This window comes from Marmota monax, unplaced genomic scaffold (assembly GCF_021218885.2).
Source record: "Marmota monax isolate L192 unplaced genomic scaffold, Marmota_monax_Labrador192_F-V1.1 WCK01_AAM20220418_F8-fsc00149, whole genome shotgun sequence".
In the NCBI taxonomy this organism is placed as follows: Eukaryota; Metazoa; Chordata; class Mammalia; order Rodentia; family Sciuridae; genus Marmota; species Marmota monax.
Window position 1 is genome coordinate 3,871,623 of NW_026693170.1, and position 17,446 is coordinate 3,889,068.

The window sequence follows — 17,446 nt, forward strand, 5'->3', positions numbered from 1 at the left end:
CCTGCTCACCACCCCCTGATCCCATTTTGGCTGCTGTTTCCTGGCAAGATCAGGAAGGTGTGGGGAGGGGCATCTCTTGGGTATGCCCTGGACTGTGGGCAAGGGTCACCACCCACACTCACCTGGTAGATGGGAACAGCGGATCTGTGGCCAGGGGGTGGGGCCTGGCAGGGAGGGAGATTGGAAATCAGGGTCAGCAAAGGGAGGATCCTGAAGGCTGAGACTCCAGTGAGCAGGTGCTGGGTGGTGCCTGGAAGGTTCTGGTCTCTGACAGGCCAGAGCTTACTCCCTGTGTCTGTTTAGCCCTTTCTGCTCAGGAGGTACCAGCTCTGGGTCCTGAGCACCAGCCTCCACTTCAGGACAGACACCCCAGTTTCTGTCCAGACTATGGTCCCCATCATTAACCTAGGATCACTGATAGAAGCTCCCAGCTCCCACTCTGCACCAGGACTCTCCTGAGATGGCAGGAAGTAGGGTTGGCTGAAGACAGAGTGATGGTGGTCCTGTCCCTGAGATTGGCCAAGTCTCTGGCCAGGGCCAGGCTAACCCTGTCCTGGTCCATCATGAGTGGGGGTGTCTGTGCTGTGTGGGGGTTGACAGTGCCCCTGCCCTGAGACTGCAGAGCTAGTCCCCTGTGTAGAGACAGCTGGGGGGACTTACCAGGGAGGTGGAAGTGTCAGAGGGACCTTGGCCTGGGGACAGAGACAAGAGTTAGCAGTAGTGTGAAGAGGGCTGGGCCCCTTCTGCAGGTAGGGCTGGGGGACCTCAACTATCAGAGTGTCAGGGGAGGCAGCATGTCCTGGGAGAGACCCTTTTGCCCTTGTAGTGGTCCAAAGAACCAAGGAACATGAGGAGGAGACCAGATGCCACAAGTCTGGGCTGGCTTGGCCAGGTGGGTCCCCTGTTGTGTTTGATGACAGGGATCCTTGAATCCCCAGTGTAAACTTTCAACCCTGGACGTGTGGTTGTGGGCAAGGGTGGACACTATGGGGCAGGCCTAGGGGCTCCCAGTCACCCTCAGGCTGAGGGGGCACTTACCGGGTCTTGATGCTGGGGTGCGGTGGTCTCTGAGGCCAAGCTGGACACTGGCCCTAGGAAAGGTCAGGCTTATTCATGAGGGTCATGGACTGGGGCAAGATAGGGGATGAGGAGGGTACCCCATTTCCAAGGAGGGTGTGAAAGCTTCCTCTCCCCATCAGGTCTGGGTACCAGGGGGCCCAGGAGAGGGGAGGGGAGGAAAGGCCTTAAGAAGACACTGCTGCCCTGGGCCAAGGTGAAAGACCCTCCCAGGTGCAGACCCAGGAGAACGTTGGCTGAGGGACCCAGAAAAGGGACTGAAATTGAGGAAGAATTAAAGCAGGAGACTTTGACTGAGTGGAGGATGCATGCCACGGGGGTGGGGACAGGGAAGCAGGGTCACCAAGTCGGCAAGACGTTTGGGAACCACGTGCATCTTGAAAATCCCTGACCCCCATTGGTGATCCTGCTGTGGAGGACCCTCTACTCAGGCCAGGAGATGAGGTGATGTGACAGTGGCCTTTTGTGCTCTCCACCTACCTGACCAGGAGACAGAGAACTTTCCAGGACACACGACTGGCTGGGCCCTGGGATCCCACCTCACACATCAGGGGCCTTGGGTCACACAGGAGGTGTGGAGAGTGGACCCACCTTCCTCTCCAGGCCCCAGCCCTTGCCCTGAGTGACTTGGGACAGGACCCCTCATAAACATAGCTTCAGCCCTCTCTTGGTGTGGGGGCAAATACTGCAGGAGGTGCCGTTTTTGAACCCTAGTCTAGGGAGGGACACCAGTGCTATGGGGACAGGTCCTGGTGACCAATGTGCAGAGGAGGCAGCTCTTGAGCAATCAGCCCAGAGCCAGCAGCTGGTGAGGGACGGGGGGCGGCTGGGGTGAGAGGGGAGGGTCCTCGGGAAGTGGGGAGGTCAGAGTCAGGCCAGAGTCTGAGGATGGGTCTCCTTCCCTCAGGCCTGGGGTCACCTGGGGTGGGATCAGGTAGGGGAAGCCTGGGTACCTTCCAGTTCTTGTGTGGAGCAGGAAACACCCCAGAGCAGCCACCAGAGCCACCCCGACCAGGACCCCAGTCACGATGCCAGCGACGGCCCCCACAGGGAGGCCTGGGGTCCTCTCTTCTGCTGAAAGAGAAGAGAAAGGGGCTGAAGGGCAGGTCTTCAGGGGAACCAGCTGGGCCCTGCAGGGGCCCACAGAGGGTGGAAGGAAATGGCACCAAGGTCCCAGTGCAGTTTGTCATGTCGTCACCATGTCCTCCTGACTCTGCTTCTGGCGATTTCTTCACGTTTGGTTTTGAAACCTGCATGTGCTCTAGCCTGACCCTCTCCACATGCAGCTGGGCCACATCCTGCTCATGCTCCTGTTAAGGTCTCTTCCTCTTCTCTTTTATTTTAATATATTTTTTACATGTTGAAGGTCCTTTATTTAATTCATTTGTGTGTTTGATGCTGAGAATTGAACCCGGGTTCTCACACAGGCCGGGCAAGTGCTCTACCACTGAGCCCCACCCCACCCCCCTCTTCCTCTTTTCTTCCTTCCATCACAGGACAGTGTCAGTGGGCAGCCCTCACAGACTGTCTAGCCCAGGCCCAGCCTCGGGTACAGATCAGAACCAAGGTGACATCAAGGCACCTAATTTCTGCGTAGTCAACCACATTCTCTCCAAGCTCTGGCCTCTACCACATGCTCATGGCTGGTGCCATATGATGGCCCTTGACAGTGGAAATATATGACAGAAACACTGGTGGCACGGGGGCCACTCACAGATCACAGCCAGTCTGTAGCGGTCACTCCTGGTGGAACTGGCGGGGTTGGAGGCTTCACACTGATACTCCCCTGCATCCTCCTGTCTGACGGGGTCTATGCTGAGGGTCCTGTGGTCCGGGGACAGCTGCATCCTGTCTGTGAGCTGTAGAGTCTGGCTATTGAGGATCCACGTGATGGAGATTCCAGGGTCATCTGAGAAGCAGGTCATGGCCACAGAGTGTGGTTCTGTGTTGGTGGCTCTGAGGGAGGGCTGGGCCACAAGCCCTGTGGAAAAACAGCAAGGGGCTGACTGAGAGTGGGCCTCAGGCTAGGAAGTAACTTCTTCCATGTTGTTTCCAGAAAAATCAAGACTCCACACAGCACTCGATACTGTGCTCCAGGGTCCACTTACCAGAGACAGCAATATTCTTGGTTGTGGTCCTATTGAGGTTAGTGACAGAGTTATGGGCAACACACACATAGGATCCGCTATTATTTGTAGAGAGGTTGGGGACTGAGAGCTGTTGTGTGGATTCCAGGGGCCTCCCATTGAAAGACCAAGAGTACTGAGCAGGCGGGTTAGAGTCTGCGTGGCAGGAGAGGTTGAGATTTGTCCCTGAATGGAAATGTGAGTCTGGGGGGTTTATGATGGGTGCATCAGGACCATCTGGAGCAAACAGAATAAAGCCACATGTAATGTCATCAGAGGGAAGGGGAAGTTCCTAGACTGTAGAAGACCACAATATAACTACTGATCCATGTCACGACCTTCTTTTTTTTAAAACTTACAAGCAGGCTGGGGAGTACAGTGGTACAGCACCTGCCCAGCATGCAAGAGGCCCTGGGTTCAAATCCCAGCACCATACACACTCACAGAAAGTCTCAACCAAACCCCCTTGGTTCACTGAAATTAATCTGTGACATTCCCCTGCTTCTCAGTTCCAGGTGGCTGACCCCAGGCCTCCCCAGGGAACCACAAGCCCTCCCCTCCTATTCATGGCCCAAGGCTGGGCCTGCCTGGATATGCCTGGAGCAAATGGCACAGCCCATCCAGGTGCCCAGGAGAGAGGGTCTGTGTACTTGGACCCAAGAGGGACTAAGGGGCCCAGCCTCTGGCCCTGTGTATTTGAGTTCACAGCCAGGGTAATGGAGGAATAGAAGTTACTCACAGGAAATATTCAGGGTGAGTAGGTCACTGTGGTTGGCACTCACTGGGTTCTGGGTTTCACACTCATAGGGTCCTGTGTCATTCCTTGTGACATTGAATAAAGTGAGAGTCCTGTTGTTGTTGGACAGCTTCAGCCTGTCACCATCTAGGATCATCTGATTGTTTATCTTCCACAGGTAGCTCCCATAATTAATCTCAGGTTCACACGTTAATGCTAGAGAGTCCTCACCCTCCATGGGTTGGGAGTTGTTGATTGTGATGTTGGGTTTGGGTAATTTCTCTGTGCAGACAACAAGGAGAGGATTGCCCTGTGATCTGCACAAAGTTGTCTTTCCACCTGAGCTGGCCTCTCACCTCCCACCAACCTGAGTCCTGAAGAACCAGGCAGGAGTGGGTATCCTGGGCAGATGTAGGACGATCTGAGGGATCAGAAGACGTGGGGCCCCCTGGGCTGTGTCTGGGAGAAGCACAGAGTTTCTCACAGGTGCACTTAATTGCAGAGTTTGGTCCTGGACAGACCCAGGACTGGGAGTTAGAAACCCCTTGTCTCTGCTGGTCCTCGCTGGCCCTGGCTGGCCTTGAGACACAGAGTCCCTCCAGCTACATGGACTCCAGGGCTCGGCCCACGTGTGTGTCCTCTGAGCCTTTGGTTCTCAAGGCCATCCTAGACATGGGTCATGGTGGGACACCCCATTGTGCCTAAACCCCAAGAAGACCCCACAGCCTGATGTGAGAATGGGGTGTGTGAACAGAAACCAGGATACTGGGGGCAAGGTTGGCACACTAGGAGACCAGGGGGCATTCAGTTGGGTGGTCAGGCTGGGGCCACAAGGGGGCAGTTCTGCTCAGGTGTTTCCTGGTGACTGACAGGAGCCAGTGACACCTGAAAGGCAAAGCATGAGTCCAAGGAATGCTCTAGGGTGAGGGGGACAGACAAGGTTTAGAGCAGAATCATGCTCCTGTCCTTGGACTTTACATCCCTTCTCCCCCTGCAGAGAGCAGGTGAGGCATGTGGAATTGTCCTGAGAGACCAGTGGATGGTTCCAAACACATTAGCACTAAGAGGTGGAATGAGGGGACCAGGACCTTGCTGAAAATAGGGCCCTCGTGGGCTTGTGTGTGGCAGACCTGGGGTAGAAATGGGGGATGGTAAAGTTTTCCCATATGGGAATATAGTGTTTAATACCCAGGATCTAAGACTCCTTTCTGAAAGAAATATTTCTCTAAGGAGCACAATGTCTTAGAATGAGCTCTGAAGTCCTGCGGGGGTCACATTATGACCCAAGGCAGATGGTAAAGTCAGTTTGAAACCAGCAGCCTCCTGAGTAAGGAGAGACCTGTGGGTCCTGGTGGAGGACTGAACTCGTCAGAGGGGAAGTCTGTTATGTAAAATGAGGCACAACACCAAACTCAGGGAAGTATTATTGATCATGTTAATCAATCTAGAAGTCTATGTTCCCAATTGCTATGGAGACTCACGGAAAGTGGGAAGAATCTGACACAGGCCTGTGGATTGCCTTCTTCCTTTTCTTTTCACCCCAGGAAGTGCAATGAGATCATCAATTGTTCCATATCAGTGCCTAGAGCCTAATGCAAATGACCGTGGATGGAGCATCACACCATGTGGGGACAGACCTCCCTTGTGGTGAAGGTGTCCTCCTGAGGACACAGGCACATATGGAATAGACAGTTAGCCCCTGAGACAGCACCGTTCAGTCCAGCTCCCCCTTGGGGAAGGTCCTGGGAGTCACTGGAGGAGCATGAGCCCCACTTGGGGACCAGGATGGAGCCACCAGTCATCTGGGTGTAAGGAGCCTGGGACCTAGGGGCTTGCAGCCCTGTCCTCTGCCCCCCTTGCTGAGTCAGTGCAGAGAGTAGATGGAGGAGATGCTCAGGCCTGTGTCCTGGCCTATTTCACATGTCATTGTCATGGAAGGAAAGAGCCCTGGAAGGGACACAGTGGAGGCTCCTTCACAGTCGGGGACATTGTCCCTGATGCAGCCTGACAGGGGCACCTGCCTCGACTGTTTCTGTGCCCTTGACTCCTGCCCAGGAGGGGGCCTGGTCCCAGGAGTTGGCAGGAAGCGGACAGGACAGATGGCCATTAGTGCAGGAGGGAAGGGCATGGCTCATTGTGCAGGGCAGGGCCAGTCCTGCCTGAATGAGAAGGAGGGAGAGGACGGACAGGCAGGAGCAAGACAGCCAGAATCGCCATGGCAGGGAGCAGTGGGGTACAGTGACTTAAAGCCCCGGGTCCAAGAGCCTCATGGCTGCCTCAGAACTGACCCAGGGCCACCCTGAAGACCCTCCACAGCCCGGCCACCCCAAGGGCATCCTGTGATGTGGCTCCTGGGTGGCCTCAGGAGAGGTGGTTGATGGGATGGAGCAAGAGCCTCAGCCTCCAGGAGGGACAGGGAGCAGGTGGCAGAACCCCCTGGGATTGCACATGCAGGGTCCAGGCTCTGAAGGGGTTCAGGGTCATTCATTCATGATCCCTCCCCCCCTTATCACAAAACCATTGAGAGTTGGCCACACTGGGCCCTGTGCTGGCTGCAGGGTCCAGTGGGGAGAGAGAAAGGAAAGTCCTGTTCCTTACGCTCCAGAGGGCTGGGCTGGTGGCGCACACCTGTAATCCCAGTGGCTCAGGAGGCTGAGACAGGAGGATCATGAGTTCAAAGCCAGCCTCAGCAATGGTCAGGCTAAAGCAGCTCAGTGAGAACTTGTCTCTAAATAAAATACAAAACAGGGCTGGGATGTGGCTCAGTGGTCGAGTGCCCCTGAGTTCAATCCCTGGTACCCCCATTCCCCCACTCTCCCCAGAACAGAAAGAAAGAAACACCTTATGCCACAGAGGGAGTGACACCCAACACACCAGGAAACAGGAGACTTCAAGTTCAGTGAGGGAAGGCGTGGACCAGCTGGGGGAGGGGGAGGCCTGGACATTCTGTTGAGGCAGGTAATTTGGTTTCAGGGTAAAAATTGATTATCCTCCATTTGCTCTCACTCCCAGACCAGACTGTCCCCTCTAGCTTCCAGTGCCCTGAGCCAATGACTGGTCTCTGGTCCACAGACGCCTAATAGGCCCTCAGCATGCAGAGCACGGGGCTCTGGCTACACAGTCACATGCACCACTGACCTGCCACCCATGGTCTGTGTTCCCCGTGCCTCAGTTTCCCTTTATTGGATACATGGGAAGTGGTGTCTGTTCACCATGTTGTCTCTAAGTTAACCTTGAAATCCTCACAGTAACCTGACCTTGGTTTAGAGGAGCTGCCCCCAAAGAAAAAGCCCCTACTCTGATCTGCCTCCCAGTGAGAGCGCCCTGGGCTGGTCCCGGGAGGACCAGGAGCTCCAGGAGCATCTCTTTCCTCTGTTCCTCCCCTTGGGGACACGGACCTTCCTGTGGAGCCTCATAGAGGTCCATCAGGGCACCTGATTGGCCTGAGGCACCTGTCCCTCTGTGCTCACCACACCTAGTCCCAGGAGAAGGAGATGCCCAGGTGCCCTTGCCCAGATATGGCTCCTGAGACTGTGCCCTGGCTGGTGACCATTTCCAGGAGCTACCAGATCAGGTAGCCAGTAAATCATTGCTCCCCAGCAGCCCTCAACAGGAAGCCAAACTCCAACCCTGGCCATATGTCCTCAGGGTCACCTGGAGCCAGGAGCCTGGGACAGAGGTCTGGAGCAGGTACACCCTAGGACTAACCTTCTCTGTGATGACTCCAGGGCCCTCAGGCCAGGCCTGACTCAGTCCTGCAGGGTCTTTCTCAGGGCCATGCTCCTGGGAAGGACACAGGTGCTGGGCTGAGACTGCTCTGCTTGGGCCGAGTCTCCCACCAGACCACCCTGCTCTCTGCCAGTGCATTCAGGCAGAGGACTCGGATCTTCTGAAGTCTGTCTGCACTGTGTGTGTCCTGCACTAAATGCTCCAACTCCACTGTGGGGACGTAATGCACAGGAGGAGGTAGGCAGAGTCCAGGTCTCAAGGTCCTGTGTCTGCAATGGAGTTAACCCCTCCAACACCCAGAGGCCCTGGAGTGTCACTCACCATGTACGCGGAACTCTCCAGTTGCTAATTCAACTCTAACATTGGCAGTTATAGTTTGCAGGGCGTAGAATCCTGTGTCATTCTGTGTCACATTCTGTATCAGCAAGGATCCATTGGAGTATATTTTCTCTCTGCCACTGAATGCAGGCCCTGGGGTAGACACCTGTGTGGATACCACATATGATATAATTTCGTGTCTGCCATCTCCTGTTTCTCCTTTGAACCAGTTGTAGCCTATGATATTCTGTGATGCATTGTGGACAAGGAGAAGAACGTCTGTCCCTTCAGCAGCATCGAAAGGCACTGGTTCAATAATGAGCTGCGCTGTGGGGTGCGGGTTCCAGAAGGTTAACAGTGAGACTAGGAGGGAAGAGAGAGAAATCCATCAATACTGGGCCCTTCGTATTGGTTGGAAAGATGGGGCCCACATCCTCAGCAGGAGTCCTCATTCCTCAGCCTTGGGGTGTGTGGTATGCATGTGTGTCCCTGGGTCAAGGCCAGCAGCATGACCTCCATTCCTTCATGACCCCTGTACCTGTCATCCTCTCTTAGGAACACCTTTCCCCAGGTGTCTGCAAGGCTGGCCCCTCAGTGCCCTCAGATCCCTGCTCACACCCAGGGCATCTGGGCATCCGCCTCCCCTGACCACCTCCTTACAGACCCCAGGTCTTCCCGTGGACATTTCCCTGCTCTCTGCCCTCCTAGATCTACACAGCACCTGGCCTCACCAGCAGATCTCCCTCTGGCCTGGCTTCCTGCCCTCTAGAGAGGAAGCTCCAGGAGGCAGAGACTAGTCTGACCCTTGTGGTAGCCCAGGGCCTGGACCAGGCTCAGCCTCCTGAGGATGAGTGAAGCTGTGTCCCCACCCTGAGCGTCCAGGTGTCTGTGTGTCAATGTCTGAGGCTGGTGGCTGCAGACAATGTCCACTGCTCTTTCTATTTGGAGAGTGGCCCTGACAGAGCTGTTAACACTGATTCTCAAAATACAATGGCCCCTGGTGATTAACATAGTAAAGAGAACCCTGAGCTTTCCATCCCCCTTCATCAGCTCCAGGTCACTCAGAGTTTCCTGTTGGTGAGCTTCTGTCTGTCTTCTGTGTTCTGTTCCCATTGGGTTCCCAGTGAAGCCCTGTGTCCCCTGTGAGGGTCGTGTCCTCCAGGGGACACCAGCAAGAGTGTGCTCCACCTCCCACCCTCCTCTGGGAACTGTCCCCTCTTACCTGCCAGCAGGATCCCCTGCCAGGGGATGCCCCCTCTGCAGGGACAGGCTGAGGGGGGCTGCATGGTCCCTGCTGCTCTGTCCCCTCTGTGGAAGGAGCTTCACTGAGACCCCCTGGGAAGCCGAGGTCCAGGCCACTCAGCCCTGCTGCCTGCTCCTCTCTGAGCTCAGCCTCCTCCCAGGGCAGGAGCACTTTCCTGGGTCACAGGGCTGGGGGCGGGGTCTCTGTGGAGGAACCTCTCTGTCCCCTCCCTCTCAGTCCTGCCTCCTGTCCCTTCTGCTTTCCCTGTTGGGTTTCACTACTGCATGCCACACCCTGAGGAGCAAGGCAGGTGGGGACGCTGTCCCCTGAGAGAAGTGGCTCACCCAGCACTGGCCTCAGCTGTGTCCTGGCCTCAGGGCTCTCAGCACCACCCAGGGAACCCCTGGGGTCCCCTCACCCCTGGGCATATTTCCTTTATGATGAGAGTCCCAGTTTAGCCCTGTGTCTTCCCCAAAGCTCTAGGAAGGAGGATTTCCTCCCAGCAGGCAGGGGACAGAGAGAGCTCTGGGGTCCAGAAAGGGGCCCTCTGAGTGATGGCTGGTGAGGGGACCTGCTCTCTGTACCTGGTGTCCCCAGCTTGGCCTCTGAGTGGCTATCTCAGGACTTCACACCCTTTGTATCCTGGGAGGGGAGGACTGTGGTAGTGGAGGTAGGTGACCATGGGCTCCTTGTTCCTCAGGGAGAGATTTTAGGGAGACCCTCACTCTTCATTTTTTGGTGCAGCTGTGGCTCAGGCCTGCCCATGCCTTCCTTGGGTGGCCTCTGTCCTCTACCTAGTGATTCTCCTGTGGTCACCCTGACTTTCCCCATGGGTGATGCCAGGAGGCAGGGCCTGCTCAGAGACCCCTGGCTGTGCAGGGTCCTCACAGGCCCAGGAAGGAGTGGGTGTGGGAGCTTAGCAGGTTCGTGGGAGGCACCCTGCAGTCTACTGGGGATGGAAATCAGACCACATTTCCACCTCTTGACTCAAAGCCTAGTCCAAGTGTCAGAATCAATCTGCCAAGTGTTTACTGTGAGTGCCAATGTTGCCCCTGGTGGTTATGAGGAGACCTGTGGCCAGTGTCAAGGACTCAAGCAGGGATGCTGTCCAGGATCCAAATGGTGAGAACTGGCCCTGACCCTGGGCACAGGAGGCTCTGTCAGGCTGTATGATGGTTCCTGTTCACCTTGGGTCCCAAGGCTGACTGACTGTCCAATGCAGGGTGAATATAGGGAATGACGGGAGCTGTCCTGGGGACTCCTGCTCAAGAGTAGGGAGAACTGTGCACCCAGGGGATGGGCAGCCTCAGGAAAGACCATCTGTTCTTGAGCCTTCAAAGGAAGGGCCTTGGGAAGAGCTCTCGAAGCTTTAGGGTGGAAGCACTGGCTTTGTGAGCAGGGTCTGCAGGTGGCTGGTTTGTTTCTTGTGTTTAAATACTTGGATCTTAGTCTCAAAGGTCCTGCAGGGTTGTCATATGAGTGTTTTGAAGACTATCCGGCCAGATGCATGACACAGCCTCTCATCCCAGCTGTTCAGGAGGCTGAGGCAGGAGGAGCACTAGTTTGAGGCCAGCCCATGCAACTTAGTGAGACCTTGTCGCAAGATAAAAAAAAATGAAATGTAGTCCAGTGGCAGAGTGCCCTGGGGCCAATCCCTAGTTCCTCACGCCTGTCCCCTACCTTACATACACACAGACACACACACACACACACACACACACACACTATCTGAGCAGGGTGGGTGTATTTTACACCTTTCCTAGAGACTTTTCATTGTGTAATGTTTACAACAAAAATGTGCTATATGAACCCTTTTAACTGTACAAATACATGCAATGATTCCAGTCAAATATACAGTGACCACTACTATTTCCAGAATCTTTTTATCGCCTGCACTAAAACTCAAAGCATTATGCAATCACATCTCAGGACCCCCAAGCCCCAGGTAAACTTGAATCTATTTCCTGTCTCTATGAATTTGCCTATTCCAGATATTTCATATGAATGAAATTAAACAACCACGTACCATTTTGCTTCTTGTATAATCATGTTTTCAGGTTTACTCAGGTTGTGGTGTGCATCAGAAGTTTATTTTTTTTGTGGCTGATTAATACTCCAACATATTTATTTGTAAGCCATGTTTATTTATGTATTCCTCTGTTGATGGACACTTGGGTGGTTTCCACACTCTGTCTAAGGTTAAAAATGGCGAGCCTTAGCCTGTGAGGAACTATTGGAGTCCCTGTTTCCATCCTCTGGGCCCATCCCCAGCTGTGGGAGTGCTGGGTAGATGAGCTTCTGCCTGGCTCTGTTAGAAGTGCTGAAGTCCTCAGGGCTCAGAGTCCCTCAGGAATGTAGGATAGTGTGGAGTGAGGTGTCATTGTGATTTTGGTTGTTTCCATAGTGACTGGTGACACTGAGCATCTTGTCATGTACTTGTTGGCCACTGCAACATCTCCGGAGATGTGGCTATCCAAACCTTTGCCTCCCCCTTCTCTTTCACTGCTGGGGATTGATCTGAGGGGTGCTGTACCTCTGAGCTACACCCCCAGCCTTTACATATATTTATATATTTTTGTTTTGGGACAGTTCCCCTGGCTGGCTTCAAACTTGCCAATCTCAAGTCTTAGATGCCTGGGGTTACAGACACCCAGGACTGTGCCGGGCTCCTTGGCCTCTTTTAAACATAGGTTATTCTTTGGTTGCACATTTGTACCTGTTCTTTATTCATCCTAGCATGAAACCCATATCCCATGTATGATTTGCAAATATTTTCTTCCATTCTGTCACTTCAGTTTTGTTTTTTTAACTCATCCACTCATTATTTTATTAGTGATTTTGTTAAAAGCCTATGGATCGGGCTGGGGATGTGGCTCAAGCGGTAGCACGCTTGCCTGGCATGCGTGCGGCCCGGGTTTGATCCTCAGCACCACATACACACAAAGATGTTGTGTCTGCCGAAAACTAAAAAATAAATATTAAATTCTCTCTCTCTCTCTCTCTCTCTCTCTCTCTCTCTCTCTTTCTTTAAAAAAAAAGCCTATGGATCAATATTCATTTACAAAAACCTGTTCAGTCTTTTATGGTAAATACTTTTAGGTTTAAAAAAATAAATTCATTATCACATTTGAACGTCTTTACAAGTGAGGATCCATTGTCCCTCTGCCTCCCTCTTCCTGGGAGGTGGTATTGAGGTGGGTCTGTTCGGGATTCTTCTCCCCCTTCTCGGCCTCTCCCTCTCTCTCTTTCCAGAAGCAGAGGATTTTGTGTCCTGGGCATTTTTCTTTCTCTCCCAACAGCTCAGAGGACTGGGGCAGCTTATCTTCCTGCAGTTGTTCTTCTCTGTGCAGAGTTTCTGCTAAACCTGCTCTTCTTGGAGTTGCTGCTACTCTGTTCCTCGAGCATGTGGACAAGCTGGTCACTGTCACTAAAGCAGTTGTGTTGGTAGAGTTTGTGCAAAACCTTTAGAGTTCTGCACTAAGCCTGAGAGGAGCTCCAGCCACTTCTTTACCTTCAAAGACAGATTCTGATCCCATTTTGCTACAAAATCATGATGAGGATCGCCCTGTCCAAACATGAGAGAGGACATTCTGATCCATTCATGGCATTCTTGGGATGGGGACAATGTCAGAGTTAGTTTTCCTATGCCATCAGTATTGCTCCATGGAAGTCCTTCCTCATGTCTTTTTGCTGGCACCCATCTGAGGATACCCAGCTAAATCTCCTCTATGACACAGTGAGGCAGCTGCTCCCACAGCTGGATGTGGCCCAAGGAGCTCACTGGGACCAGGCAGTGCCCAACAGACCTGAGCATAGGTGGCTGCTTTCCAATGGGGGTTCAGCTTCCAGAAGTTCCCAGTACCTGTGAGCAGAGTCAGAGGCAGAGAAGGCAGGACTCCAGGGAGAACTGGAATTATAGAAAAAAAAAAAAAGAGTCTGAGACTTTTCATGTCTAACTCCTCAGCCACCAGCCAGGGCCCCTGTGGACATGGGATATCCCAGGCTCAAGGATAGCACTGGGAAGCGCCCAGCTGCAGTGGGTGGCACTGTTGGCCCTGGAGGATGTTAGGAGCTGCTTTTAGTAATGTAACAGATTCAAGGAAGAGAAATATTATAATTTCCACCAGAACACAATGCTGGAGATGGTACATGAGCAGAAGGGCCTCCTTTTCAACACCTAAAAAATGAGCAGAACACACTTGTATGGAAAATAGTTCCAGTAATTGTGATGCGTGTTCTGTTCTTCTAGAAGCCTGTGAATGCCACATTTTGCAATTTCTCTCTTAAGGAGCTGGGAGAGCTGTCCACACAATGTGGACTTAAGTGGACTGTGCTGTCCATGTAACTGCCACACATTCGTGTGGCTCACCCTCTCTGCACAGCAATGAGGTGCTCTGTGTCTCTGTCCACTTGTCACCCCTGCACACAGCAGGAGGAGGCTCATGCTCCTCCTAAGTGCTGGAAAGTGTCTTGGTTCCTCTTCATCCCACCATTCAGATTGGTCCAAATTCTGCTGGTCACAGTGTTGGGACCCCAGGTGGAGGTCTGTTCAGGGTGATGTGAAGGAAACCGTCTCTGAGAACATGTCCCTCCAGATCACCTGCAGAGGGCATTTTGGGCCTGTGATGATGTCAAGATAAGTAAGAGAAGCAGAGGTCAGGGATAAGGACACTGAATCCAAGAGTGGACAACAGAATTGTCCAGAGACTGAGAGGTGGTGGGTAAACAGTGGGGACCCTAAAAGCTCCCTCTCACCTTCCCCCTGAAGAATAATCAGCGAAGGCCCCTGTGGCTCTGAATGGGCCAGAGTTGGGGCAGCAGAGTGCTGCAGGCCCAGGGGCTGGTGAGACCCCAGCTCTGTCCAGCCACTTGATCTGTGTGGGGTTGAGTCAACTTAATGAGTGATCCACAGTCTACAACTTTGAACATGAAGAGAAATTCCTGTGCTGTCCTTTCCTCTTACTAAGACCTTTCTTCCTAACTTAGAACTGACTTTGCCGTCTTTGCTTAGAAGCCTCCTGAGGTGGTGAGAGTGGCCCAGGGACTGTCCAGGGTGCTGGATGTGAGCTCAGATCACAGGCTTCCTCTTCCCAGTGTGACAGAGCTCCCTGAATCCACGATGTCATGGACCCAGCAGGTGTCACTGATGTGTGGCTACAGACCCTTGAAAGCCCACAGTGCTGTGGAGGTTCAGGATGCCATGCGGCCATCATCTTGAAACATGTCTTCTCCAGGGACAAGTGATTGACTTGTGACCAGAATCAGTCAGTCTCTGCCCTTTTACACTCAGTTCTTCTACCAAAATGGGGTGGATTTCATCTGTGAAGTTGTTTACTGCAGGTTTATGTAGACCAGTGAGTCTCAGCCAGGGGCCATGTTGCCATCCAGGGGACATCTGGCAGCGTCTGGAGACACTTCTGATTGTCAGAGCTGGGGGGAGGGGATCCTACTGGACTTAGTAGGTGGAATCCCAGATGGTGCTCAACACCCCACAGCACACAGCCCCCCAAGGATGACCAGCCCCAGTGTCAGTGGAGAGGAGAGGAGAGGGGAGCCCTGCTCTTCACCCTTTCCTGAGCTCCCCAGAGCCTCCCCTCACCCTGCTCCTTCCCACCCCTCCTCACCCTTCCACAACTTCCTCCTTCTCCCTTTGAATCTTCAGTTCCATCCTCCAAAGGTGCCCTTTGCCCAAGGTGCCTCACCTGCCCTCTATGGGACTCTTAGCATGTCCACTAGAGGGCGTGTGCTCTCTTCCCCAAGTTCAGGGGAGCCTCCCACTCCTCTGAGACCTGTGCAGCTGCTTTTTCTGCCCTATCCCCAAGTCCTGAGCTGAGCTGCAGATTTGCCCAGGAGGAAGCCCCTGGGAAGGCACCAGGGACTCCAGGGAAGAACCTGTCATAGGAGGCGTGGGCACATGGAACCAACTCCAGAGCCCTGGTCAGTGGGGAGGGAGTAAGTCCAAGACTCAGTGGCTGGACACTCAAGGCCCTGATGCCCCTGCCTTATGGCCACTGGAGGAAATGGCTGTGAGTCTGTGTCCCTAAAGGCTGTGTCACCTGGGATTTGTGTAAATAGGTGTCAGCAGGGCTGCTGTGGAATTCCAAACTGGACCTTCTACAATGGGAGACGGGTCCTCCCAGGTATCCTCACATGGAAGAATCAGGAGGGAATGGGGTTTCCCACCACCCCTTGCAGGGCTGAGGAGGATCTGGAACCTTCCCCTAGAGTCAGACAGCTGACTGCACAGGGTCATCGTGCTGGTCACTGGCTGTGTGTGCTCCTGATGTGTCCTGGTGCTGTCCAAATCCTGCAGGTACCATGAGAAGGGAGAGAGAGACAGAGACAGAAAGCACCAGAATAGTTGTGCAACCTCAGGCTAAGGGATTTTGAGAGTCATTTAACAAATATTTATTTAAATTCAAGGATCCAAACAGTAGGACCTATACTGATAATAAATGTGGTGGATTGGCCTCTCTTCTTCACAGTTCATTTTCTGTTTGGAACATTGTTCATGTCGATGACACACCCATGCTCATGGGAGTGATGGCGGGGGGGAAGCATTTTTGACGACAAACTTGCCATTAGGAGATGGGGAGTTCCATTGCCAGGGGGTCACAGACACAGGGCCTGGGTGGGGACTTTAGTGAACGATTTCTTTAGACTCAGACAGTCTGAGTGCTAGGGGCTCATAAATCCTGTGTGGTCTGTTTTCTTCCTCTCTCTCTGTTTCTTCTTCCTTTTTATGTTGTACTAGGACTGAAGCCCTGGGTGCTTTACCACCAAACTACATCCCCAGCCTTTTTTTTTTTTCTTTTGAAACAGGGTCTTCCTAAGTTGCTGAGGCTGGCCTTGAACTTGTGACCTTCTGCCTCAGCCTCCTGAGTCATTGGGATTCCAGGAATCTGCCACTGGGCCCAGTAAGCGGGGGGTGGGGGTGGGGGTGGGGGGGGGTGTATCTGCTTTTCTGGTGCATGTGCTATTGTTACCTGAAAGTCACCAAATGTTCTGGGGTCTGTAACTCTAGAGAAAAGTTACTAATTAGCCACTGTCGTTTTTCAGGAATAGCTGACCTCATTGTTTAATATAACAGAACAACAGCTGGGCACAGTGGTGCATACCTGTAATCCCAGAAACTCTGGAGGCTGAGGCAGGAGGAGCCTAGGTTTGAACAATTTAGCAAGCCTCCAAAACATAGTAAGATCCTGTCTCAAAATAAAAAGGGCTGAGGATGTGGTTCAGCAGTTTTGCACCCCTGGGTTGGATCCTGAAAACACCCCTCAAAAATAGCAGAACAAGGGAGAAGAGCAAAAGCCAAAAACAATTTTAAAAAGAACCTCAACTTTTGTTGGAGAACACTTTTAACCCCAGGGTAGTTTGGTTATCCTTGTCCTCTAGAGCGGAGCTACTGGGAGGCTAACAGTGTATTGCTCCAGGGTGTGACTCCAAAATTAGTGCTGTTTAAAGTCAACTAAAAGGAAGTGAAGCTAGAGAGTGCATTTAGGGTCTCCCTCAAATACAAGGGGAGGGTGCCTTTGTGGGAAGGAAAGTGAGGTCTTCAGGAGGAGGTGTGGGCGCTCAGCCTTGGAAAGTTCCAGTGACAGAGCAGCAGGTGCTAAGGGTTTGCTCTCCTCTGTGTGTTTATGGCTCCTGACGTGGGTCAGGGGGAAAAGGATAGATCTGTGAGGAACATGTGACATCCCGGTGCCCTGGCATCCTCTGGAGACTGCACAGGCCCCAAGGAGGCCAAATGTGCTGGGATTTGTAGAATTAAACCTAGTGATTTGCACTGAAGGGACAATCTGAGGCTTCTGTCCTGCTGGCTGGCAAGGTTAGAACCTTGGGCTGCATGTGGCCCTCAGTGTGACTCCACCTATTGGGGCCAAATCCCCTTTAGGTCAGGTCCTAAAGCAGTGTGTGGCAGACCCCATGGTCAGGGGTCCTCTGTTGGGGGGTCTCCCTGAGTGGAATCTGTCCATCCCCCCAGGTCACCTCCATGTCTGGAGCTCTGCTGTCCTCCCAGCAGGAAGCTAGATGCCTGGCCACAGGTGGTTCCCCTCAGCACCCCCAGTTCTCCATATCCCGGCAGTAGCCACCATCTGCATTCCCTGGATGGTCCAGCAGACATGACCCTGCCTGTGGCCAGGCCCAGATCTCCCCCAAGTGTCCTGTGAGTCTGTCAGAGAAGGCTCTGGAAGGCCTGTGAGACAGGAGGAGGGG

General features: G+C 53.2%; 2 protein-coding genes across 2 annotated transcripts in view; both read right to left on the minus strand.

The window, feature by feature from the left end:
• Positions 1-17,446, minus strand: part of LOC124100238 (uncharacterized) — a 115,476-nt gene that overhangs the window by 65,588 nt on the left and 32,442 nt on the right. The window contains 6 exon segments of the mRNA XM_058583015.1: positions 1,039-1,091; positions 2,031-2,151; positions 2,792-3,058; positions 3,937-4,221; positions 7,990-8,349; positions 9,209-9,306. Coding sequence (XP_058438998.1) covers positions 1,039-1,091; positions 2,031-2,151; positions 2,792-3,058; positions 3,937-4,221; positions 7,990-8,349; positions 9,209-9,306 — 1,184 coding nt within the window.
• Positions 485-3,131, minus strand: LOC124100144 (carcinoembryonic antigen-related cell adhesion molecule 21-like). Its single transcript, XM_046455472.2, has 4 exons — positions 2,792-3,131; positions 2,031-2,151; positions 1,039-1,091; positions 485-692 (listed from the first exon to the last, which is right to left on the minus strand). Exons 1-4 carry the CDS (start codon positions 3,000-3,002, stop codon positions 625-627), a joined length of 453 nt encoding a protein of 150 aa, XP_046311428.2. The 5' UTR covers positions 3,003-3,131; the 3' UTR covers positions 485-624.